This window comes from Microtus pennsylvanicus, chromosome 3 (genome assembly GCF_037038515.1).
Source record: "Microtus pennsylvanicus isolate mMicPen1 chromosome 3, mMicPen1.hap1, whole genome shotgun sequence".
Taxonomy (NCBI): Eukaryota; Metazoa; Chordata; class Mammalia; order Rodentia; family Cricetidae; genus Microtus; species Microtus pennsylvanicus.
In genome coordinates, this window is record NC_134581.1 from 71,847,409 (window position 1) to 71,874,278 (window position 26,870).

Consider the following 26,870-nt stretch of genomic DNA (forward strand, 5'->3'; position numbering starts at 1 on the left):
AAAAAATTGCTTTGAGTTGCTGACTTGTTTCATTTAAAAAAAAAAGCATATGTGACCTTTGGCTTGGGATTAGATCAGAATTTCTATCATTTTTGAAACATCCCTCAAGTACCTCTACCATTTTATACTACATATTTATGTAAAGTGGTATACTTAGTATTGATACTCATAGAATTAAAATACCAATAAACTTTGAAAACCAGTGTTTTTCAGATGTTCTAAATCCTGAAGTATCAAATATTCAATCCAGATTTAATCCTTTATAGAAAAAGAAAGCAATGCATCTCACGAGCATGAAAATTTGTTATTGTCTTTAACAAATGCTACGGTTGATTTGCATACTTATTTTGATATGCCTACATACCTGGGTGTGTAAAATGAGACCAGTGAGATGGCTCAAAGAGTAAAGGGCTTGCTGCACAAGCCGAGGCTTGAGTTCAATACCCAGACCCCAGGTAAAGATGAGAAGAGAAGACAAACTCCACAAAGTTGTCTTCTGAATTACACACACACTATGGCACCTGCATCCCCTACACATAATAATAATAATAATAATAATAATAATAAACAATATTTTTTTAAGTAGCTTGGTTTGGTAGGGCATGCCTTTAATTCCAGGTTTCAGGAAACAGAGGTAAGCAGATCTCTTTTGAATTTGAGGCCAGTCTGGTTTACAGAGTGAGTTTTAGGCCAGCCAGAACATAGTGAGACACTGACTAAAAACAAAATAAAACAAACAAACAGTTCCATGGGTGAAAAGGAGGTACAAGCAGAAAAAAATTGAAAAGCCCTACTTTAGGTCAGATCAGTAAGAAGCAAAGCCCTGCTGGCGAAATAGCAAAAGCTATTTTGCCATCATGGTTATTCTTATTAACAACCATTCCCTTAAAACTTGAGAAATTGGATGTGATGTTCTGAACCACAGATACAATGGTGCTATTGTCTTTCAAAGGCCTAAATACACAGCGCACAGAGAACTAATAAACTATAGAGCACACATGGTCTACAGAAAAGCAGATAAAAGGAAGCACCACCAATTGCTTATTATAAAATTTAGCAATAAATCCTGCATACCAGAACAAATCATTAGGTTATCTTTACATGAGTAGACAATGAACAAGCAGGATTCCTATCAGAATATACTCCTTTAAGGCTAACTGAACCCACCTACAAAATACTAGCCTCAGTATCTCTTAAGATATTCCATTTACTCAGTATGATGTTTTCTAGATCCATCCATTTGCTTGCAAATTTCAAGATGTCATTGTTTTTTTCTGCTGTACTCCATAGTGTAAATGTACCTCATTTTTTCTTATTCATTCTCTAGTTGAGGGGCATTTAGGTGGTTTCCATGTTCTGACTATGACAAATAATGCTGCTGTAAACATAGTTGAGCACATGTCCTTGTGGCACGACTGAGCATCCTTTGGGTATATACCCTGAGTGAGGTAACCCAGATCCAGAAAGACAAACATCATATGTACTCACTCATAAGGGACTTTTAGACATAAAGCAAAGAAAAACCAGCCTACAATTCACAATCCTAGAGAACCTAGATAGCAAGAGGACCCTAAGAAAGACATATATGGATCTAATGTACATAGGAAGAAGAAAAAGACAAGATCTCCTGAGTAAACTGGGAGTAAATAGGGACCATGGGAGAGTGTAGAAGGGGAGAGAAAAAAGGAGGGGAATGGAGAAAATATATAGCTCAATAAAAACAATTAAAAAATGAAAAAAAAAAAAGGGCTGGAGAGATGGCTCAGTGGTTAAGAGCACTGACTGCTCTTCCAGAGGTCCTGAGTTCAATTCCCAGCAACCACATGGTGGCTCACAGCCATCTATAATGAGACCTGGCGCCCCCTTCTGGCTTGTGGGCATACATGGAAGGAATGCTGTACACATAATAAATAAATAAATATTTAAAAAAAAAGGTATTCATTCCATTTACTAATTCACTGAAGTAATTAGTTAATAATATTCTTATACACAGTAACTTCAAACCTTAGGAAATTTAGAGAGCCATCAGCTAATCACACTCTGCATAAACATATTTTGATGTTTAAACCATTAAAACCCAGAATTTAGTAGTTGGAGAAATAACAGAAGGCTAACGTTCCTACAGAGTACTGACTGTTTTCACACAGGGATTGCTGGGGCAGAGGAGTAGCAAGGGCTGTAGGGTACTTGCTCAGCATGGCCCTGGAAAGTATTGGAAAGTATTGGAAAAAATTAAAAAGTGACAAACTAAGTCACAGCTCTATAGAAATCGCTGACCCGAGTGGCTGCAGGACTGGCTGAGACAAGGAGGTGGAAAGGAGTAAAAGCCAAGCTCCCAGACTCTCTTTCCATGGAGCATACCTGTATCTTACTGAAGATATTAGGGGTTCCCAGCGACACTAAGGAGTGAGACCACTATGAGTTCCCAGATACTCTATAAGCAGTACTAACGACATACCTGCGATATCCTTCCCCAGGTAAGAGCACCAATGGTTCCTCATGACTTCAATGGCATCCAAGTCATCCTTGGAGATGTCGTTATTAATGATCAGGTGGATACAGGGAATGATCAACTCATTCATCACATTAATGCCCTCTGTTACAGAGTGGTCCTCATTTGTTTCAAACAGAGAAGCAGCCTTGGCATTGAGCTCCTACAGATAAAAGGCAGAGAGGCGGAGAACGTTTGGGAAAAAAGTATCAACTTAGTAGGAATCTAAGCCAACAGTCACACCAAAATCACCTAACTGGGGGCAGAGGGAGCACTGGTTCCTTCCCCAGATGTGCTGACATAATTATGATTAGGATGTAGGTGACCTGGGCCCTGCGATTTTAGAGCAACTACCATGATGATCTGAATGCACCCAAACTTGTGACTCGGTGGCCAAAACTTAAAAGTCAAGGTCATATTTGAGATCTGTTTCTACCCAAAGACCTATATAGTGATTCTCAAACTTCACTGACTGATGGGGGAAGAGTCTTCTGTTTTGTGCTAATTTAATTGGTTAAATAAAGAGACTGCCTTGGCCCTTTAATAGGATATAAAATTAGGTAGGCGGAGTAAACAGAACAGAATGCTGGGAGAAAGAAGCTGAGTCAAGGAGGCGCCATGATTCACCTACTAAGCCACCTCGTGGTGTTACAGGGATATTAGAAATGGGTTAGATCGATATGTAAGAGCTAGCCAATAAGAGGCTGGAACTAATGGGCCAGGCAGTGTTTAAAAGAATACAGTTTCCATATAATAATTTCGGGTGTAAAGCTAGCCGGGTGGCCAGCAGGGTGGTGGGACACAGCCTGTCAATCGTATTTCAACAACTGACTACTAGACACCCATGCAGAAGACACTGAAACCCAGGCTGCTCCCCAGACTGGTCAGCTGTCACCAATGTCTGAAGATCCCCTATGGGACTCTAATACACACTAGAGAATGAGAGCAGGGATGGAAAGCCTAAACCATCCCTAATATAGCAGCAGCAAGAAAGGGGTGAGAACTCAAGGTGACGATCTGTATCTGGTGACTTAGAAGCCAACAGCACAAAGCCTTTTAGTGCTCCTCTTCTTAGCAAAGTAGCCAGTCCTGCCACACCTGACATAGCAATCCAAGAATTATCAGAAAATGAGGATGTTGAGGGGAGGGAAATGAACACATATAGACATCTGTACACCAGCCATCTCTTGACACTTCATGAAGAACTAGCAGGGCCTACACTCCTGGGCAGGCTGACAGGATTACACCTGCCTTTCCCTAAGGCTTCCCAATGCACAGGAGGGAAGATGACAAGGTTAGCAAGACCAACTTCTACATTCTGTAACCCTCTATAGACTGGACTTCAAGTCCTGAAAACTGTCACCTGATAGGTGACCTCGGAAAACATCACATTCTCTCCATGTATTCATTGTGGCTCAGAGGAAACAGCTGACCAGAAGGTGGCTCTGTGCTTAACAAACTCATACATAGTGGGGCAATATACTAAAAGCTTTAATGCAGGCGCATGAAAGGGCAGAGATAGGCATGGCTCGCTTAACTTGTCAAGGGTTGGAAAGAACGACACAGCAAGAGAGGGAGAAGAGATTAAGGTTTTGTAGGCAGTACAAACCAGAAGGCATTTTCTGCGGTATAATGCGATCACAGACTCCTTCACACCCCTGCGGGGCCCCTTCATCAGCAGGGCGGCATTGCTCTGGTAGGCATATACTAGATAGGACAGTGCTTCCTGGTACCTACAAGGTGGGAGAAAAACCACAGCTGATCTCTCTTTCATCAAAACCTAGGGCTTAGCTCTCAATTCTCTGCAATGAGAATATATTCAGCTACAATATGGTGTGTACTGGGAAAGCTTAGGGGCCAACGACCACAGCCAGTCTCAGCAATTCTGCACAATGGCCAAGAAAGGGAAGGCAAATCAGGAAACATCTTCAGGCCTTAGGTTTTCTCCACCTCTAAGACAAAGAAAGGGACTAGCTATTCACTATGGCCCAGGCCAATCAAAACTTCATTTTCTCGTCACTAAGGAACCCAGCATAACATTATCTCCTCAAAAATAAGTCCATTATTATGTGAAGGACATCCCCCCCCCCAAAAAAAAAGTGTGACAGATGTGTAGAACAAGGCTAAGCCAGACATAGGTGGTGTAGAGGCCACAGAGTACACGACAAAGCAGGGGGACTTATGGTTCTGACATCTGAGTATCCCTGAGTGGGTGTCAGAATTCTCAGTAGCAATGTCAGCGAAAGAAAAGGCCCACATACTTTCCTTTTTGAAAGAGTTCCAGGCCTGTTAGGAGGTACACAGACACCTTTCGGAACAAACTGTAATCTTCATGCCACCTCTGGAAAAGAAGGACCACCATTAATGACTTGTCTCAGGAAACCAGTACTCCATTTCCACTGCCACACTCTCAGTACAAGCATTTACTGAGCAAATCTGGCCAACTACAAAAACATGTAAACTTTTGGAAAAAAAAAAAAGATTTAAAGCTGAGCATGGAGGTGCATGCCTGTACCCAACACAGGAAAGGTGGAGGCAGAAGGATCAAGAAGCCAGAGTCTCAGCTCCATGACAAATCCGAGCCTCACCTAGGCTGTACAATATAACGTTTATATCACTGACCCTAACTCGCAGTGTTCTATTTCTTCTGCTAAGGGTCAGAAAATCATTTTACTTCACCTAACAAGTTTGGAAACCCTCCTAATCCTAACACAACACTCAAAGTTATTCAGCTATGGCTTACACAAATGACACTTGAGACATCAACAGTCAGACACAGGGAAGAAGAGAGCACAAGACTACTCAAGCCATACAAACCACTGCCAGTTCAGCAAGTGTAGATAACACACAAGTGTAGACAATACACACATGCAGACAGCACAACTCAGTACTTCTATCCACAGAAGAGGTCTTCTGCTTCTGTTTTTTAATCTGTAGTTCCACATATTTTACTGCATACTAGAAGATGACAACCTTACTCACCCACTAACACACAGACACTGCCTAGAACAAGGCTCCAAAAGGCCCTTGGGAGATAAGCATAGACATAGTCTAACATAAGACCAACAAGAGAGAGATCTGTGATTCTGAGGCTAAGACAAGATCTTTATTCATATTCTATGCCTCAATCTGTAGCCCTGGCTGTCCCAGAACTCCCTATGTAGACCAGGCTGGCCTCAAACTCAGAGGCCTCTGCCTCCTGAGTGCTGGGATTAAAGGTGTGCCAAACCATATTCAGCTTCTTTTCCCCCCTTTCAAATTTTGTTATTAGGAAACTAGTCAGTTTGGTAACATAAAATTGTTCATTTTGTCTCCAGTACCACCTGCCTCCAAAATTATTATTTTGGGAAGAATTAAATATACAAAACAACCAAACTTACCTTATACTCTTCCATGTTCATATCATCTGGACCAATTTCCATCAGTTTGGCCTGAGCCACCTTCATGATACTGATAGATCTGTGTGGGACAGAGTTCAGAAAGCAATGGCAGGGTGCAGGGCAGCACCTCCGCAATAGAGGAACTTGCCTAAAGAGACACCCCCCTCCCCCCGCAGGAACAGGTCTGGCATTCTCACCTCTCATCATAGCTAAGGTTTCTATCCGCAAACTGTTCCAGAAGGGTTCGTTCTACTACCCTTTTGGGTGCTTCATTTTGGAAAAAGTAGACAAGGACATGCTGAAGGCGAGGGTCACTGTGAGAGGTGGGGGTCTCTTTGGCAAGCTGATAGAGCCTGGAGTATTCTTCATGAAATGCCTGTTAAAAACAGAATTGGGGAGCAGAGAAGGGAACACTGTGGACTTGAGCACATACACCAAAATGCCAGAGGACCTCTCATTAATCCATGCTAGGTTAAGGACTACTTGTCAAGAAATTGCAATGTGAATAGTAGGCATATCATCACTCCCTCCAATCCTAGCACTAGAGGGTCTGGACTTCACTATACAGATCAGGCTGGCCTTAAACTTGTGGCCCTCCTCTTGGTTGTGCCTCCCAAGTGCTAGAATTATAGGTATGTGCCACCATGCCTGGCTCTCGTGGAGTTCTTAAAAACACAAGAATTTAGTTTAAATTGTTTAAAAATCCACCCAATGTGATTTAATTCAAACATCTTACGCTTAAAATACTTTAAATAGTATAACCTTTCTCTTTTTAATGAAGATTCCCAAGATACAAAGGCACAGTCAATCAGTTTGTGACATAAATCAACATTTAACCACCTCTTCATCTCTGAAGGCTGAATGCAATGCACAGTGGCACAACTAACTGTTAGGCTAGTACCAGGTGAAGATTAGTCATTAGCTTTGTGGGACCGTTTGCTCACCAGTTGGACTTCCTAGGAAAGATGGTGTCGTATTTCACTTTAACACAGTATATTTTATGTCTCTGTGTGAGGCTGCCAAAGGGCAATCTTGAGTATCATTCTTCAGATTCTATCCAACACACATTTATTGGTGGGAGGTGCAAGGTTGAAATAGTCTCACGTGTAGCCCTAGCTGGCTGGTAACTCACTATGTAGTCCAGGTGAGTCTTGAACTCAGAGATCCACCTGCCTCTGCCTCCAAATGCTGGGATTGAAGGAACATGATGACACTATGCGCTGTCTCACCATAATTTTTGGTACAAGGTCTCTTACTGGCCTCAGACTGACCAAGTAGGCTACTATGTTGGCTGGCCAGCAAGCCTCGGGGATTCTATCTCTGCCTCTGCAGCACTGGGATTACAAATATGCACTGTACCATGTCTACTTACATGCGTGTATGTATGGGGCAAGGAGCATGTGTCTAGTACCCATAGAAGTCAGGAGAATGTCAGACCCTCTGAAGCAGGGCGATGAGCTGGGCTCTACAGTGTGGGATATTAAAACCAAACGGGTTTTCTGCAAGAACAGAATGTGCTGGGATATCTCTCCAGCCCTGTATAATTTTTTATTATAGGTTCTGGAAATCTAACTTAGATCTTCCAACTGAACTACCTTCCCAGCACAGGCCATCTTAACACCATTTCCCACCGTCTCATGGAACTATCCCTGGGTCATGAGGATTAAAACGTTAAAACAAGAGTACCTTAATAAGCCCTGCTTCAGACCCGTCTCGGTCAAAGGTCTGGCGTGCTTTAGCTATGGCCAGGATGACCCCTTGCATGGCAGGGCTCAGCATCACCTACCATAGAGGACACAAACAGGGAGAAAAAGGAGAGCAGACAGGTTCAAAAGGAGACTAGATGAAGACAGGTGATCAGGGTGCTGATGAGAAACAGAGCACTGTCTCCTTGGCCAGCACAGGCTGCAGGTCAAACTGCACAGCCTATTCTAGACACATGCACAAACTTGGCTGTCCTTGTAATGATGCCTATGACAAGCTGTCCCTCTGCATGCACATTCTAATTCTGTAAGACAAAGAAAGATGTCCAAAACCATTTCCACTGGGCACTGCTGAAGAATAAGCTCAACTATCTGGTCAGCACTTCAACTTAGTTCCCTAAATGAAGGCATAAAGGCACAGACCTACCTATAAATATCTACAAATTTCCAATAAATAAAAAAATATGTACCCACAGCAAAAGACAGAAACCTGAGACAGGATTAATGACTATTTGTGTGTAGTATAACAGAAAAGGAGACAGGCAGACCATGAGAAGCAGCTGCATCCTGATCTTTAGAACTTCAATCTACATTTGTTTTACTTACTGAGCAATTGGAAAAATTCTACTTGGAAGACAAAATAATGAACTACCATCAAAAGCAAACTGTCTCTAGAAGGTAAACATATCCTGCCTTCTCCAGGCCAAGCTTTGATGAACACACACATGCACACACACATGCCAACAGTACACAGCAGGAATGGGTCTCCAGTGCTTTTCCAAAAATAGCAGCTAAGGTCAAAAGCAGACAGGCCTCCATGGCTGTTACTTGTTTCAGTGAGAAAACATTAGCTCATGACAGACACCTTCTGAAAGACAACATATAGCTAGCCTGCACTCTTCTCTGTACCTCCTCATCATATCCATCTGCATCAGATCTAACCAGAATCCTTCCCACACTGGGAATCTCGACTTCAGAGACCTCAGAGTTAGGCGGGGCAGCAGCCTCTGTGTCACTGGCCTCTGGGGTCTGCTCTGACTGCTCTGCAAGGTTTGTTTCCTGGGGTTTGGGCTTCTCAGGTTCAGCTTCCTTACGCTGTGGCAGCAGAATGGAGAGAAAGAGTAAGAACAACAATAATGGGGGAAAACAAGAAGAAATAAAGAGGGGTGGTTAAATTCAACAGACACATGAACAATAAAAACGACGGACAGCTGGCAGTCGGTGTCAAAAGTCAGATCCTCTTGCAGGAGGGCCACTCATTGTCTCACCCTATGCAGTCTCACCTCACTCAAGGCTGCTTCTACTCCGCTCTTCTCATAGGCATGGGCTGTGTTTGCAATAGCTTGGGCAGTCTGCTCCTTTGCAATCACAGCATGTTCAGAGGACAAGCATCGAACGCCATGAGAGGAGGTTGCTGAAGACTCTGACCAAACAAAAAGAAAGTCAAATAGGTGTCACAGCTGATGAATAACATTCTCAACACTCTGAAAATAGGCAAGCAGGAGGAACACACAGTTAAATACAGTCCTGGCACACCTTTTGCAAAGCCCATGTAAACGTCCTTAGAAATTTTGACAAGCAACAGCTATTCCATACAAGGACTCTTGAAGGTCTGTTAAAATTACCGTGCTCGGTTCTTCCTATTTTTGCACACTACAGATTTTTCCTTCTATCAACCATTTCTTAGGAAGATCTCCTATGGAGAAGAGTTTTCATGAAGTCCAGCTTTTAATCTTGTCATAATTTCTCCTACAACTTGGGGGATAAGCCTTTCTTGCATTATTTCTGCTCATCAGAAAGCACCTTCTAAAGGTACAATGATTCTATCATATTGTGTGATAGCAACTATAAATGAAACCCACTGTTGGGCCAGAAATGGTGCGGTGGGTAAAGGTGCTTATTGCCAAGCCTGCTGACCTGCATTTGACCCTACGAACTGTGGTAGGAGAAGAGAGCTGGCTTCCACACATCATCCTCTTGTGCTACTGCATGTGTTCTCCCACCCATTCCATTAAGGAAAAATGAGAAATTGAAAAAAACAGAAACCCACAGTGAAGAGAGGCATCACCATGCCCCCGAGTACCTGGGGGTGGCTGCAGAGTGCAGCAATACCTGACTAGACCGGCATAGCACCTTCCTTGGGTACCTTGAGATGTGGAGAAATCCTGTGATGAGGAGTTTGGGGAGGACTCCATTTGTGGGATCTTACAGGACTGCTCTTCTTCCCATTCCTCCACCTCTTGCTCAAACCTCCAGTTATCTTCCTGAATGTACTGCCTGAGTTCCACAGACAGGGCTTCCACTTCTCCCACCATTTGATCAGACTCGTTAGGAGCTGCCTCTGAGGAAAGCAGTTAAAATGGAGAGCCATCAAGAAAAAGGTAAACCAAAAATAAATCAGACAGACCTTCCCAGAAGGAAGCGCGGCACATTTCATCTTTTCTCTTGTCCCTACATGGACACATGCACAGACGTGTATAATTACACATATGTAATTCTATCAGAAACTCTGATGACATATCAGGAGCCATGCCAAGAAGCACCAGCAGGCAGGTGCTCTGTATGTGTCTGCTGGGGCAACAGAGACAGCTCAGCAGCTAACAGTACTGGTTGCTCCTGCACAGGTCCCAGGTCTGGTTCCCAGTACCTACATGGTAGCTCATAGCCATCCATACCTCTAGTTCCAGGAGATCTGACACTCTCTTCTGGCCTCTGCAGGCATCAGGCATGAATATTGTACACATACATATATGCAGTCAATATTCATCAGCATAAAATAAAAATAAACCCTTAAAGTCACTATCTATTGGATGAGTGAATGAATGAATACATGACAGAAAAATGATTTAATCATAGGCAGTCACTGGATGAAGTCAGTGTTTCTTTAAAATGTAAGCAACAATATATGTGGCAGAATCTTAAGCTAGGGGACTGGAGAGATGGTTCAGTGATTACAGTGCATGCTGCTCTTGAGGAAGAACCAAGTTCAGTTCTCAGCATCCATGTAGGATGGCTCATAACTACATGTAACTTCAGCTCCAGGGTATCCTACATCTTTTGGCTTCTGTAGGTACCTGCATGCACAAATGCACATAAGCATAGGCACATGCAAAGAAATATTTTTAACCTTAAAAAAAAAAGAAGAAAATTTAAAGTAAAAGTTGTATCAATCTAAGACTGGTGAGAATGTCCTAGCAGGGTATGGTGGCACCCAGCTACAATCTCAGTACAGCAACAGAGAGGGAAGGCAGGAGGCTCAGGAGCCAGAGAGGCAGAATAGACTAGATGACATACTATCTCAGAAAGACAAAAGAATGTTCACCTATTTTAATACAGTTGGGTAAGAGTTTCAATCAAGGTATTGATCTGAGTGCACTTTGGAGGCATAGGCAGGCAGATACTCTATAGTGAGACTCTGTCTCAGTAAGAAAAATAAAAAGGAATGAAGGGGGAAAAAGAGCCAAGTACTTATACTTCTTCAAATTCCACACAGTTATGTGCTATCAAAAATCAAGATGAAATATTGGGTAAATGGTGCATAATCAAGAACATTAATAACTTTAGTAAAAAAAATGGCAAAAACATCAAGGGCATTATTAAATTCTAATTATGTTATCAAAACCAAAGAGTCTACAACAGAAGAGCAGATCCTTGTTAGCTATCACTAAGCAGCCTTTTCATGAACAAGAACAAAGTCTACTTTTCCTTCTGAGTCAAGGTATTATATAGCCCAGGCTGCCCTTCAACACCTGATCCTGTCCCACCTCTGAGTGCTAGAAACCCAAGCATGCACAACCACACTGAGTTTTCAGAGTGCTGAGAATCAAACCCAGGGCTCCATGCACACCAGGCAAGCATTCTACAAACAAATCTAAATTCCCAGCCTGCCATGTACTCCATAAAACAGAAATGTAAGCAGTGTAACAAGGAACTCACAGGCAACCAAGAGCCACTACAGCCCTCTGTAATTCCCCAGCCACCACTACTGGCTTTACTCTATAAATATAGGGCGGCTGCTTTCTAACTTTCTGAGATAGGCTCTGCTTTAGCCCTGCCTCACCTCTTGGATGCTAAGATTACAGGTTCAAGCCAGTACACCCACTTAAGGAAGTTCTATTTATGAAAAAGTAAGTTTGCTGAATTCTCAATTAGTAAAAAGTGGATAGAAATGAACAGAAAAATACCTCCATGAGGAAAAACAGGGAAGGGAAGTAGATCCTAAAATCTACGTACACACAGAACATGTCTCTATGACAGAGGCATCACAGTGTAGACCTGCTGGGGAGTGGGGCTGATGGTGTCAAAGACAGAAGTAGAGAAAAGAAAACCTATTTTCTTTTTTTATTCTCTTACAGTTTTTATGTTTTAAAAACATTTTACATAATAATAAATTGTAGTTTAAATGTTTTCAACATAAGGAAAAGACTGTTCTTCTCCCAGGGACTATATTTCCCCCCAACTCTGGATTCCATTCAGCCATTTTTACCTGCATTGAAGTGGGGTAGCTTGTCATTGATATACATCAAGCAATACGCACTGACATTTCTCAGACCCCCATAAGAATCTCTTTCAAGTTCCTCCCAAGAAGACTCAGTGACAGAGATATCATTATATTTGAGCCAGATTTGCCGAGGTTGGTTGTAGATGTAAGCCCAGTAGTGTCCAGCATTGGCTTGTCCTTCATGAACAAGAACGGCATGTAAACGGTAAGGCACCTGCAAAGCAGAAAGTAAGGTTCTCAGATGAAGCAAAGAAATCTGATGACGTTTACATTACTAGAACTCAAAACATTCCCAACAACCAGGAAGAAGGGAAATGACAACACACACTAGATAACAGAGAGAGTTCACATTGAGCATTTTACTACTTCAGGATAGACCAATGAAAATACAACCTTGGAAGATATCAATCCCGGGGCTCTTAAAATGAGAGAGTTAAAGCAGTCCCTTCTGGGTGCTCTTTTATTTCAGCCTTAAGTTCTGCTCAGTACCTTACTATGCTTTCATTTAGGTGCAGATTTTTTTGAAACAGCACAAGAGAAAAGAGAGAAATCCAAGTCACATGGTCTATTCCTATTCCATACCACAACCATGCTTACTGCCCTGCTTGGGAGCAGAGATGTGTTCCAGAGGCATTGTGCCATGGGTCAGTCACAGAGGAGTCTCTGCACTACTGTGTCCACGAAACGAATGTGGACAGTAAGGATTTCTGCTTAGACTGGCTTCCTTCTAGAGTCTCTCATCACCAGAGAAATGAAGAATCAGGACATTGCTAAGGGGTTTCTCAGAAGACTATGGAGATGGAGAACTGGTCTCTAATTGGTTTCCCCATGGCACTGTTTCAGTTACCATTTGCAGAGAACTTTTTTTATTAATATTTAATAGCAAACCTGCTTTTAAGATGTCTTTTTTTTTTTAAATTATGTGTGTGCGCATGCATGTGGGTATGTAGATGTGAATTCAGGTGCCCATAGAAATCAGAGGTATTGGATCTCCCTAGAATTGGCAGGTATAGGTAGTTTGGGAACTGAACCTGGGTCCTCTGCAAGAACAGCATGCACTCCTAATCACCGAGCCATTTCTCCAGCCACTCACAGCAAATCTTTCCATTATATGGAAAAACACCACATGGCAGAATCCAAAAGAGGATGTTTTAGGTGTCAATGCACATAGAAGACGCTCTGAATCTTTCCACTTGAGGTAAGAGAACAATATAGGAGCTCTTTCCTTGTGGTGTTGCATTCTCTACCATTTGTATCAGCCTACTTTCCATGACTTTTAATTCTACCTGATGAAGAAGAGGATCACAGTACATCTGCTCGATAGCCTGGGTGGTGCTCGCGATACAATTCTTTAAATCTGTTAAGAAAGAAAAACTCTGTGAGTGCATCTGTATGCTGGGCCTGCTAACCATGATGGCCACACACACACACACACTACACTGCTTCTCTGCACCCCATCCTAACAACGGCACTGCTTCTCTGCACCCCATCCTAACAACTGCTTCTCTGCACCCCATCCTAACAACAACTACACTGCTTCTCTGCACCCCATCCTAACAACAACAGCACTGCTTCTCTGCACCCCATCCTAACAACAGCACTGCTTCTCTGCACCCCATCCTAACAACAGCACTGCTTCTCTGCACCCCATCCTAACAACAACTACACTGCTTCTCTGCACCCCATCCTAACAACAACAGCACTGCTTCTCTGCACCCCATCCTAACAACAGCACTGCTTCTCTGCACCCCACCCTAACAACAGCACTGCTTCTCTGCACCCCATCCTAACAACAGCACTGCTTCTCTGCACCCCATCCTAACAACAACTACACTGCTTCTCTGCACCCCATCCTAACAACAGCACTGCTTCTCTGCACCCCACCCTAACAACAACTACACTGCTTCTCTGCACTCCACCTTAACAACAACTACACTGCTTCTCTGCACCCCATCCTAACAACAACTACACTGCTTCTCTGCACCCCATCCTGACAACAACTACACTGCTTCTCTGCACCCCATCCTAACAACAGCACTGCTTCTCTGCACCCCATCCTAACAACAGCACTGCTTCTCTGCATCCCATCCTAACAACAACTACACTGCTTCTCTGCACCCCATCCTAACAACAACAGCACTGCTTCTCTGCACCCCATCCTAACAACAGCACTGCTTCTCTGCACCCCATCCTAACAGCAGCACTGCTTCTCTGCACCCCATCCTAACAACAGCAGCACTGCTTCTCTGCACCCCACCCTAACAACAACTACACTGCTTCTCTGCACCCCATCCTGACAACAACTACACTGCTTCTCTGCACCCCATCCTGACAACAGCACTGCTTCTCTGCACCCCATCCTAACAACAACAGCACTGCTTCTCTGCACCCCATCCTGACAACAACTACACTGCTTCTCTGCACCCCATCCTAACAACAACAGCACTGCTTCTCTGCACCCCATCCTGACAACTACACTGCTTCTCTGCACCCCATAACAACTACACTGCTTCTCTGCACCCCATCCTGACAACAACTACACTGCTTCTCTGCACCCCATCCTAACAACAGCACTGCTTCTCTGCACCCCATCCTAACAACAACAGCACTGCTTCTCTGCACCCCACCTTAACAACAACTACACTGCTTCTCTGCACCCCATCCTAACAACAGCACTGCTTCTCTGCACCCCACCCTAACAACAACTACACTGCTTCTCTGCATCCCATCCTGACAACAACTACACTGCTTCTCTGCACCCCATCCTAACAACAGCACTGCTTCTCTGCACCCCATCCTAACAACAACACTGCTTCTCTGCATCCCATCCTGACAACAACTACACTGCTTCTCTGCACCCCATCCTAACAACAGCAGCACTGCTTCTCTGCACCCCATCCTAACAACACTGCTTCTCTGCACCTCATCCTAACAACTGCTTCTCTGCACCCCATCCTAACGCTCTCTACTTCCAGCTAGGAAGCACAAAGCAGCACGTGGTACTGAAGGGCAAGTGCTCCAGGCTATAAAGGCTTTTAGTTCAACGGAATTACACTGAAGTCTGGCACTGAAATTTCCTAAAGAAATTGTCTCAGTTTAGGAAAAAGTTGCATGAACTGAAGCAAGAGTTGAGAAAAAGTACACCGGTAACCAGGAGAAACCTGGGCTCAGTGGCAGTGGGCATGCTTATCCTGTATGAGAGCCTTGGAGGGGGAGCAATCAGAGTGGAGCACGGGTAGCTATTGTTTAAGAAGCAATCATTTTGTCAAGATGCTCACAGCTGTGGGCACTATCCCCACAATGGGGAAGCAGAGGCAGGAGGATCATGAATTTGAGACTAGCCTGAGCAATAGAGACCTTATCTTTTAAAAAAGAGCAAGAAAAATATTAAACCATACTTTCATTTAACAGCACCTGGTTATGAGGAAAATACTGTTGCTATCCCTTTTACTATCAATTACAAACTTCACATTTAAACAATATCAATTATTAATTCCAACATTCCAGAGTTGGAAGTAGAAGGAGCATATGAAGTCAAGGTCATTTCTGAGACCTCAAAGGGGCAGGACAAGAGCAGAAGGAGAGAAAGGGAGGAACATTCACTGCTTGATTTCACCAAAGGTTCCCATAATTGCAAAACTTCTAGAATTGCCAGAAATCGGGGGGGGGGGGGGGGGTGAATTTGAGAGGGATAACTTCACAGGACCAAGCTTACAAAGCAGGAGAAGGACAAATGTCACAGGCCTGACCACACTGTGTGAGTGGCAATGACAGCCTGAATCCCCAGGGTGACTAGCTTCCAAACAGTCAAACAAACAGGAAAGGCAGGGAGCAGCTGACATGTTTTCAGAGCACCAACCTTGTATATCCTGTTCAATCTCACTCCGCCACCTCTGAAGGCAGGTTTTAACAAAGTTCATCTCCTCATCAGTGACTGTCCGAGGAGCTGGGGACGCAGGCATCCCCAGGGAGGAGTGGGGGGAGGTAAACGGTCCATTCATTATATCAGACCTGGGCAGAGTATTTTCAGGAGAAGAAAAGGTGCCATCCTGAGAACAGCCTTCTGGACTTGAACTAGAGGAAAACAAAAGATGATACTCATTTTGTAATACCTAAAATGCAAGTTGGGCTGGGCATGGTGGCAGAAACCTGTAATCTCATCCCTTGGGAGGCTAATACAGGACTGCTGTGACACTGAGGCCACCCTGGTACAGTTGAGAGCCTTTCTCAAAAAGGAAGAAAGAAAATTCAACTGTACCTAAGCTAATGCACTTTAAAAAACCAACCACTATATGAAAAGGTACAGTTACAAAGAAAGCAGTGACAAAGATGTGATTTCTAGCAATGGTGAGGCTGAGGCAGGAGGGTCTCAATTGCAAGGCCAACGTGAACTATGTGGTGAGGTCTTATCTAAAATCTACATATAGAAAAGGTAACTTTTTCTTATATGAACCACCTCATTTAACTCAGCTTGTTATGAGGCTGACATTAGTGCTATCCCCATTGGACCAATGGCAAGAGTAGCATTTAACAGAACTAAGTTGGAATATGCCTATAACCCCAGCACCCAAGAAATGAAATGGGGGCAGAAAAACCTCAAACTCAGTGGTTCTCAGCCTTCCTAATGCTGAGACCCTTTAATACGATTTCTCTTGTTGTTTGACCCACAACAATAAAACTATTTTCACTGCTACTTCATAAGTGTAATTTTGCCATTGTTATGAATCATAATGTAAATCTGTATTTTCCTATGGCCTTTGGCAACTCCTGAGAAAGGGTCATTTGATCCCAAGAAGGGTCACAACCCACAGGTTGAGAACCACTGCTCAAGTTTAAAACCTATAAGTGCTATAAAGTAAGATCTTGTTCTCAAAACAAAGAAACAACAAAATCCATAAAAGCACTATGCTCAGATGGCATAATGCTTGCCTAACATGCATAAGACACTGGATTTGACTCCCTACACTGAATAAGCCAAGCCCAATAGCAAGAAAAGAGAAGTAAATGCAAATTTATCTACTAACATTACCAAAGTAATGCTGCCTGACGTGGGTGCTGTTAACTAGGGTCCTCTGCAAAAGCAGTATGCATTCTCTCTAGCCTCAACAAATCAGTTTTTTTTCTCCTTTTTTTAATGTTGTTTTTGAGACAGGGTTTCTCTGTGTGACTCTGGCTGTCCTGGAACTCAATGTAGACCAGGTTGGCCACAAATTCATAGATCTGCCTGCCTCTGCTTCCCAAGTGCTAAGATTAAAGCTGTTACCTCCTGGCTAGCAACTGGGTTTTTAACATAAGCTTTTCTCTGTGGGGGACAAATGTGCCCTAGTATTTTTTATTACCAAGGCACATACATGCTGAACCTGCTGGCACTTTCAGGCTATAGAGACTGTTGGCTGAATGAGCATAGTCAGAGGATCCTGGCTTGGCCTCCCTATGTCTTCATGAGCCCAGTCTTCTTGTCCTGAGAATTCTAGCCAGTCCCTCCCTTGGGTAACTCTGCTCATGAGTAGGTTTTTTTCCTTGTTGTTTACTTAAGACACTCTTCCTTTACCACAGATGAAGCACAGAACCTGGAAAACCTGAAAAAGACAGAGACCTAGAAAACCACAGCCTATCTGAACTCTGAGAAAGGCGTTCCGGGGCAGTTAGCTCAGAGCAAAGCAGTCCTGAAGAGTCTGATCCAGGAAATGGACAGTGACAAGTACTAAGGACACAGCCAGAAGGGGTGGGGATAAAACTCTTCCCTGAGGACAAAGCTCACCCCTTGAGCTATCTGGGGTGAGAGCTCAGCAGTTGAAAAAGATGGGAAATGGTTCAAATAAGAATGGAAAAACAATACAACGCATTTAAGAAGTCTGCTTCCATTACCTTTCCTTGGATGTGAGATCAGAAACTGGGCAGTGCACTGAAGGAGGTGGTGATGTCATGTGCTCAGCACTTCCAGACAGACAGCTTTCAAAGGCAGGTTTTGTACTGGCAAATTCAATAACGTATTTCAACATGTCGGGAAGCGGGAACCGAGCTGGGCCGGAGCCGTACTTCACATACCTAAGAGACAAAGACACTGGAACACTCCTGCCCAAGTCTGCTGGGCAGAACTGCTAACAAAAACCTTATCATGCAGAGTCAATGGGAAGCCTCAGGTGTGCTAATATCCACCTATAACACTAGCACTCAGGAGGCTGAGGCAGAAGGATCGCCAGAGTTTAAGAACCACCTAGGTTACAGAGTAAGTTTGGGGAAGCCTAGTGAGAGTGTTATCTCAATATTACATCAAGAAAATCTACACATAGTAGCTAATTGGTTGCTCGATCTATAAGGTTAAAAAAGGCTCTAATAATAAAACTGCTACAAGTCTGACCCTGACGCCAAATGGGACCATTCCAGACAGCTCCTGCTCTGCTTTGCTGTCAGTCACAGCCAGGCTCTGCTCATCAACTTAGTTCTTCTTAAAGGAACATACGTGCTCCACACTACAACTGGAAAACCATCTGGTGATGCAAAGAAAATACTCAAGGGCATTTTCTTTGCCCTTTTAGGCCAACTGCTTCATAACTGAGTGAGAGAAATCCAGAAATCGAAATTAGACATTTCACATACTCTATTATTCGTGAATGTGATTGATGGCATAGGCCAGACATAAATTATTTGCAATTTCTTCAGGAAGAGTAAATAATAGTCACAAATATATGACTGAAATAGCAAAGTAGTATTTAAAGTTATTTTTAAAGATGTATTTCTATTTTATAAATGTGAGTGTTCTGCTTACATGTATGTCTGTACACATGAATGCCCTAGGTGGTCATGAAGAGGTGTAGGATCCCCAGAACTGGAGTTATGAGCTGCTATGTGAATCTGGGGGAACTGAACTTGGATCCTTTGCAAGAGCAGCAAGTGCTCTTAACTGTTGAGCCATCTCTCCAGCTCCTTAAGGTTTTATTTTTAAATTAATTTTCGTGTGTGTGTATCTGTGTGTTTGTGCACACACATGTGCATGCAGGTGCTCAGAGTCCAGAAGTGGACACTGGATTCCCTGGATCTTGAGTTATAGGTGGTTGTGAGTCACAATGACATGAGTGCCAGGAACTGAACTCTGCTCTTTTGCAAGCACAGCATACATTGTTGACTCCTGAGCCATCTCTTCAGCCTCTAAACAAACTACTTTAATAATACCTTATATTCTGCCATTACTTTAAACTCACTATGGAGATTTAGTTCAATGGAGTCTACAGTTCACTAAAGTAGAATTTAAAGGTAGGATAATCAACCTAACTGGTTCACACAGGAAACTTCATTATTCTAGATTTCCATCTTATAAAAGAAAACAGCCACGTCACCATTTTTCTTCCCTAAATACAGTAGAAAGAAATGCATTTAAACATGGAATTAAGAAAAGCATCTATTTCTGTAGCAAAAAGGACACCACAAAATAAAAATCCTAGAGCTTGAGCTGCAGCTGTGGGTAGACTGCTTGCATTGCATCTGTGAAATCCTAGTTTGCTTCATAGCACTACACAAAACAGGCATGGTAACACTCAACCCAGCACTCACAAGGTATAGGCAGGAGGATAGAAAATCAAGGTCCTCTTCAGCTACACACTGTTTGAGGACACTCTGGGGTATAGAAGACCCATCTCAACAACAACAGCAGCAACAACAGCACCACTGTTAAATGAGCAGGGTTTGGTAGCGTGCACCTGTAATTCCAGTACTTAAGAGGTAGAGGCAGGCAAATCGTTATGATTTTATGACCAGCCTGGTCTACATAGCAAGTTCAAGCTTCTATAGTGATATGTTGTCTCAACCCAAACTAACAACAACAAAAGAGAATAAAATAAAAACATGAGTGAAAACTAAAGGGCACTGCAACTCAGCATCAAACAAATGACAGAGGCGTATAGCAAAGGCTGCTTTAGACAAGGCAAAGGCTTGGCTACCAACCACTGTGTCCCCTCAAGGTCACTAATGGAGGAACAGTGTGTGCCTGTCAGGGTGGAAGAACCCTACCATTCAATCACTGCCATGCACTTCAATGTGCTCTTCCATTACAAGCTTATCAAACTCTACGCAATCTAAAACAGAGAGCAGAACTGATAACCCAACACAGGAACATAGCGTACCAGCTTCCAGCTAACTTTTCCAGGCTTGTTACATTTTAATAGAATACTTATATAAAAACCCCAGAGAAGTTTATCATCTAGGAGATTTGTGTTTATTTGTGGCAATCACGTCTAAGTTTCAGATCTTAGGACAACTACTTCATACAAGGTAGCACCTGTTTTGAAAAATAGGATCAGACCAAGAGACGGGCTGGGAATCAGTCTAGGACAGAGCATTTGCCTACTGGGCACAAGGCGCTCAAATCTCAACACAGAGAAAAAAAAATAGCAAAGTGTTTTCAAAAGTATTGTCTGTCTATTCTATATAAAAGAAATCTTACTTTCAATACCTACCACAGCTATTTAGTGAAGAAATAACGAATACTTGGTTTGTTCTCTGAGACAAGGTCACTTATAATTCAAAATCTAGAGTAGTATTACACTAAGGACAATATTCCCGTAATCTCGCTGAGTATTTTTTTTTTCCCGAGACAGGGTTTCTCTGTGACTTTGGAACCTGACCTAGAACTAGCTCTTGTAGACCAGGCTGGCCTCGAACTCACGGAGATCCATCTGCCTATGCCTCCTGAGTGCTGGGATTAAAGGCGTGCGCCACCACCACCCGGCTCGCTGAGTCTTTAAGTTCTCTAAAACACTCGGGCCAGTGACATGGCTCAGCAGATAAAGGCACTTGTCATGCAAGCCTGGTGACCTGAGTTTGATGCCCAGAATCCACATAATAGTGGAAGGAGAGAATTCTCTCACCCCATATCCCACATATAGAGTAAAAAATGTTAATCTTGGATCTGGGTGGAACGTGTGTCCCTTGGAGAAATAAATGACCCAATAGCAGGTTGGGTAAGATGGGATGGTAGTAGAAGGGAGACTGTTATTAGATGGAGTTGGGGAGGGGAAGCCACCAACAGTGTACGGATTTCCTTTGTAAAGGTTAAACCAATGGATCTACCTAGACTATGAAGAAATCAAACTGAGATAAGTGGGATTGGGACGCATGATGTGAAATCTGCAAAGAATCAATAAAGGTTGCTTACCGAGAAAACAGAAAAAAAGGAAAAAAGAAATCAAGCTGACCTTGCCTAAGGAGATCTGGATGGCACTGCAAAAAAGAAAGCAGAGTCCTCCAGAAGAACTCAGCACATGTACTCAGCCAGCACCACACCATCTCAACACTTCCAAGCCCACTTTTCACAAGTGAAATGACCAGGCACAGTGGCCATTGCAATCCCAACCCTGGGGAGGTAGAGACAGGAGAATCAAAAGTTCAAAGTCATTCTCGTTGAGTTTAGACTCTGTCTCAAAAACAAAAGAACCAAAACCAAAACAAATCAAAAAACCCAAACACAACAAAAACAATGAGGACAAGTGATTGGACTACAAAGAAAACTGCCTCTCAAGTTTGTTCAGCCAGAAAGCAGGAGGAACAGACATTGTAAAGCTGGGGTTCCCCTCACTTACTTGTTAGTCACAGTATGTCTGAGTCCCTGAAGTCCTCGGGACCACCTACCCACAGATCTTATTAGCTGGCCTTGAAGACTCCTTTACACTTAAAATGAAGATCTTGGCTATTTTATGAAACACCAGTTATTAGCTCTGAACTTTTAAATATAAACATAATCGCTGATCTTATTATTTTATTTGTTTTATGTTGCTAAGCATAAAAATGCCCATAGACTCACCTTTCCAATTTTTGCTGCAGAACCTGTATTTCCTCCTTCAACTTTCGAACACTCTCTCTCTTATTTCGAATAAGCTCTTTGCTCTTGTACATGTACCTAAGCAAACGATAACCCATGGATAGAAATATTAGCAAATACTAATGACAAAATCTCAGTGAAGATGACTTCCTCAAAACATGCAGTTATAGAATAACCAATAATATATATTGTTTTTACTTTGGTTTTTGGCTTGAGACAGAATCTCATAGCTCAGACTGACCTCCAACTCCTTCTGTAGCTAAGGATGACCTTCAATTTCTGGTCTTTCATGGTCTAGTGCTAAGTTACAGTGATATGCCACCAAATCTAGCTTAACACATTGTTGTTAATCAAACCCAGTGCTACTACACTACCAGTACCAAGGTCAGCAATGAGGCAAGGATGCCCACTCTTACCACTGTTACTAAATGCTTTTACTAAAGGTGAAGCCAGTGTAGTAAGGTAAGACAAGAGGTACAGAGATAGTACAGGAAGCAGAGCTGTTCTCCAGCTGTGGATCACAGCAGAATCAGTGAGCTTTAGCACAGCCAGAAGATATGGTGTCACTTCAGTAACCAATACAACCAACTTTATTTCTATCTGCTCAGAGAGAACAGAGAGTAAAATTTCAAAAACTCATAATATCAAAGGGATTATTTACTTAATGATGAATTTAATCATACATATTGAAGGGCTGCAAGCCATTAAGAAACCACTGACTTACATGTGCAACACAATCCAACCAATGAGAATCCCTTAGCTGTCAGAAACTGGCAAGTCAGTAAAATTTCTATGGAAATGGAAGAAGCCAAAAAGCCAAAACAATTTTGAGGCTGAAACCACTGACAGTGTACGGATTCTTTTTCATACTAAACCAATAAAAAATGCCCAAAGTTCCAGGGTGTGTGGGATGAGATCTGAGATCAATCTGTTCCATGCTAATAATGGATTTGTATTCATTCTCTTTCTTTCTCTTTCTCTACCCACAAGTGGGTCCTTATTAGAAAAGCTTCAAAAAAATCCATTTTCCAGATGGTGGCTGGAGAGTGATGGCGACATTTTATGTCAAAGCTAAAGGATGTTATGTTCTCCAATTTGGTTGTAAAACAGAAACCTAAGCATCATTAGAAACTTAGTTGAGTTGGGCTGTGGTAGCATAAGCATTTAATCTCTATGGGTTCAAGGCCAGCCTGGTTTACAGAAAGAGTTTCAGGATAGCCAGAGCTACACAGAGAGACTCTGTCTCAAACAAACAAATAAACAAACAAACAAAAAAAAAACCCCAACAAACCAACCCTTTAGCTGGTATTCCTGTGGGTTTGTCTAACCTTGATAATATAAGCAAGCACCTGCTTTGCATTCTTTACTCTTATTGGTTTACAGCATCCATGGAAACAAGATATATGTTTTGAGCCCAGACTTATGCCTAGCTATTCAGTCACATTACCCTAGGAGATTCTCAGAAATACAAACTCAAATGCAGATTCATAGTCTAATGTGTACATTATCCAGATGTCCAGGAGATCTCCATACACAAATACATAGCCCACAGCCATTTCTACTTTTGCAATTAACATCACAAAGTCAATTGAACCAAGACTCACCTATCCATATAAATAATCTGAGGAAATTCCAGCTTATTATGAATTTTCTCTGGCTGCCCAAGAGATTGATTAAACTCAAATCTGGAGAGTTCAAATGTCAACACTGGAGGTAGTTTGGTAAACCAACGCTATGTTCAAGGTAGAAACACGGGAAAAGGGAAAATTAATTTCAGGAAATAACAGCCATATTTAAAATATCCTTCACCAAACTTTTGATATGGAATTTAATTAATAATATATAGCATTTTATTTCACATACTAACCTTAAATACTTAAAATCATACTTGGAGAATATGGTTAAGCATTCCTTGGCCTCCAAATTTACTATCTAGCCACGAGTATTGCATTCAACCATTATCCTTAGAAATAACCACTGTGGAATAGAAGAACTGACCAAGCACCAACACAAATCATTCCATAAACATTCAAGACATTCAGATCTTACAGGAAACAGATAGCCTAACCAAAGAGCTGGAAACTACAATCCCAACAGCACATAATTAAGAGATAACTGCATCCAATAATCATCTAAATAAAACAAATACTGAAATATATCATATACTATTTATTTACAGCTAACTACAGTTTAAATCCTGTTTATGTATAAAAGGGAAATTTGAATTAGTCTCAGAATGTTGTAATTCCTTATATTTCTAAGGAAAACAATCTGATCTCCAGTATACAGATCTCTGAGAAGAAAGTCAGTCAAGTGAGCCTACAATAATACCCAGAGTTTCAGAGTAGCAAACAACTGGCTTCCTAAAATGAAAAGAACCCATTTCAACACATTGACCACAGCTGAGAAGAACTGCTCCAGTCTACCCACATGCCAGAGGTTCCTAGGGGGCTTTAAGCACTCTTCTACCAGGGTTCAGGGGTCCCTCCAGGGACCCTGCTGGCACCAGGTGAATAGACTGAAAACCTCACAGCTCAATCTTTCATCTTCTTCTTTATTCTTGAGACAGAGTCTCACTCTGTAGCTTGGGTAACCTTGACCTCACTAAGCAGCCAAGGCTGGTCTTGAACTTGCAACAATCCTCCTGATTAATCAGTCTCTTAAGTGATAAAATTATAAGCACAAACCACCTTGACTGGCTCTTCAGAATTAAATCTAATTAAGCATAATGACTTCTGCTAAGTTTTATTTTTGCAGAATTTTCATCCTTGGACACTGCACAAGTAGTAAATATTAACTCGTAAGAGAACACAAAAACTGGCACACATGGTACGGCTCTTGCTAGGAACTGCTAAGAATCCATTCTTTCCTGGAGAAGCCGAGGAGAAACCTCTCCAGATCCCAGCACCTTCTAGAACTAACACACCTCCACAAGTCCGTGTCACGTACCCTACTTTAGTTCAAGCCAATTTCTCCTTTTGTAATTGCGTTGGACAGTTCCACAGGCCACAATTTTGCCTCAAAATATAAGAGAGGGGAGTAAACCAAATGAGGCAATACTGACAATTATGCTACAATGCTGTTCACTACTTCCTGCCTAACTGGATGAATTACTAACTATCCTACCTGGGTATTAGTTACCCATGTGTTAACCACTTCCAACCCATCAAAAAACAAGAATCCCACATAAATAAATGAAAATTATATTTTAAAAATGTAAAAGCAAAAGAATTTACAACTGAGAACAATAAATACTGTAATAGGGAAAATATTCTAAATGGCATACCATAGGAGTTAATCACTTTTACCCTCCGAAAATATGGAGGCTTTGCGTTCTCCCTACTCAGGTACAGGTAGGCTTCAACAGAAAGAGAGAAACTTGATCATACTGAAATATCAGAAGCAGCATAAACCTTTACATGAGTAACTCAAATTCAGTTTTAGCAAAGAACTTTATCAAAACATGAAGACTCACTGATTCAAATCAACTGGTGAGAGAGAGAAGACAGATTCAAGTTCTGTTCAGTGTATTATCTAACTTGTAATTCGAACCTCTTTCCCTAAAAGTTCAATCCTACTTTAGTGGCTTTGTCACTGGCAGAACAAGCAAAGATATACACCTTACCTCTTGTCCATACTTCACTGAATGATCGGAAGGAAGCAGCGCAATGTCACCTTCCACCATGGCCCCTTCCAAGCATTCGTCTAAGTTGCGATAACCGTTTACCTGGAGAGGATACTGGCCGAAGGTCTCGTTGTTACAAAAGGGCTTTCCTAGGCAAAGAAGGGGAATGTTAAAGCGTCACCACACCATTTCAAGTCTACTTCTTTGGCTCCACTGAGATAGCACCTTCTATAATTCAGCAGTCTCCTGAGAACTGGTTAGAAACAACTTAAGCCAGCGCGGTAAACTCCAGTCAACACAGGCATGAACAACAATGAGCAACCACTGATTCTGCAAAAAGTAAAGCCACCCAATGTACCCTCGTCCCCAGTCAAAGACCCTCCTCAACAGAGTCTTGGCTGGACTGGAATAAGACTGTAGAAGATTCAACCAATTTACAAATGAGAAACTATTTCAAATGTTAAGTATGTAAACTGGGAATGTAAGCAGCAAATTTCAGACTGGGGGAACTAGGAAATTATTACAAACAAATCAGTTTCTTAATAAAAATGTATTTCAATATGGACACAGCGGCACTTGAAAGGCTGAGTACTGAGGCTTCAAGTCCATCCTGAACTACAAAGCAAGTCTCTGCCTCAAAGAAACAACACAAAATATTTCAAGTAAAAGAAAGGGGGTGGGTGTGGATGGGTCTGGAGGATCAGTGGTTAAGAGTACTCACTGATCTCCCAAAGGTCCTGAGTTCAATTCCCAGCATCCACATGCAGCTCGTAATTGTCTAATGCCATGTACATAAAATACATAAATAAAAAAGGGTGAAATGGAGCCCAGATTCATGTATGCCAACTAGTCATACATGAATCACACATGATGGCTGAGGATGTAGTTGAGTGGATACCACTGACTCAATATAGTCAGTCCTGGGTTGCATTCTCAGAAGGAGGGGATTTCAGTATTGATTAAAACAAACAGAGGCTAAGAAGAGAGTTCCAAGTCAGTCCTTGATCCTTTGTGTCAGGGGATGGGGAATAGGGAGGGGAGGATTTACTAACCTATGTGAGCACATGAGAAATCAAGTTGACTTGGGGCATCTTCCTCAATCAGGGGCAGTCTATGACTGCGTTGGCTAGTTTTATGTCAACTTGACTCAAGCTAGAGTTATCAGAAAGGAGGGAACCTAAATTGAGAAAATGTCTCCATAAGATCCAGCTGTAGAAAATTTTCTTAATTAGTGACAGATGAGGGAGAGGGGCCCAGCCCATTTCAGATGATGCCATCCTTACACTGGTTGGTGGTCCTAGGTTCTATAAGAAAGCAGGCAGGGGCTGGAGAGATGGCTCAGTAGTTAAGAGCACT

General features: G+C 42.3%; 1 protein-coding gene across 12 annotated transcripts in view; it reads right to left on the bottom strand.

Annotated features, from left to right (window-relative positions):
* Positions 1–26,870, bottom strand: part of Usp28 (ubiquitin specific peptidase 28) — a 63,223-nt gene that overhangs the window by 1,655 nt on the left and 34,698 nt on the right. For 5 of the 12 annotated variants that reach the window (XM_075966007.1, XM_075965996.1, XM_075965997.1 and 2 more), the window contains 16 exons: positions 25,515–25,663; positions 23,494–23,621; positions 21,872–21,967; positions 17,944–18,123; positions 15,935–16,149; positions 13,362–13,432; positions 12,061–12,289; positions 9,721–9,915; positions 8,858–8,997; positions 8,484–8,669; positions 7,558–7,653; positions 6,069–6,247; positions 5,872–5,950; positions 4,753–4,832; positions 4,101–4,224; positions 2,459–2,654 (listed from right to left, as the gene is read on the bottom strand). In XM_075966007.1, coding sequence (XP_075822122.1) covers positions 2,459–2,654; positions 4,101–4,224; positions 4,753–4,832; positions 5,872–5,950; positions 6,069–6,247; positions 7,558–7,653; positions 8,484–8,669; positions 8,858–8,997; positions 9,721–9,915; positions 12,061–12,289; positions 13,362–13,432; positions 15,935–16,149; positions 17,944–18,123; positions 21,872–21,967; positions 23,494–23,621; positions 25,515–25,663 — 2,343 coding nt within the window. The remainder of the gene's footprint in view (positions 1–2,458; positions 2,655–4,100; positions 4,225–4,752; positions 4,833–5,871; positions 5,951–6,068; positions 6,248–7,557; positions 7,654–8,483; positions 8,670–8,857; positions 8,998–9,720; positions 9,916–12,060; positions 12,290–13,361; positions 13,433–15,934; positions 16,150–17,943; positions 18,124–21,871; positions 21,968–23,493; positions 23,622–25,514; positions 25,664–26,870) is intronic. The other 7 variants (XM_075966001.1, XM_075966000.1, XM_075966002.1 and 4 more) reach the window with 2 other exon arrangements.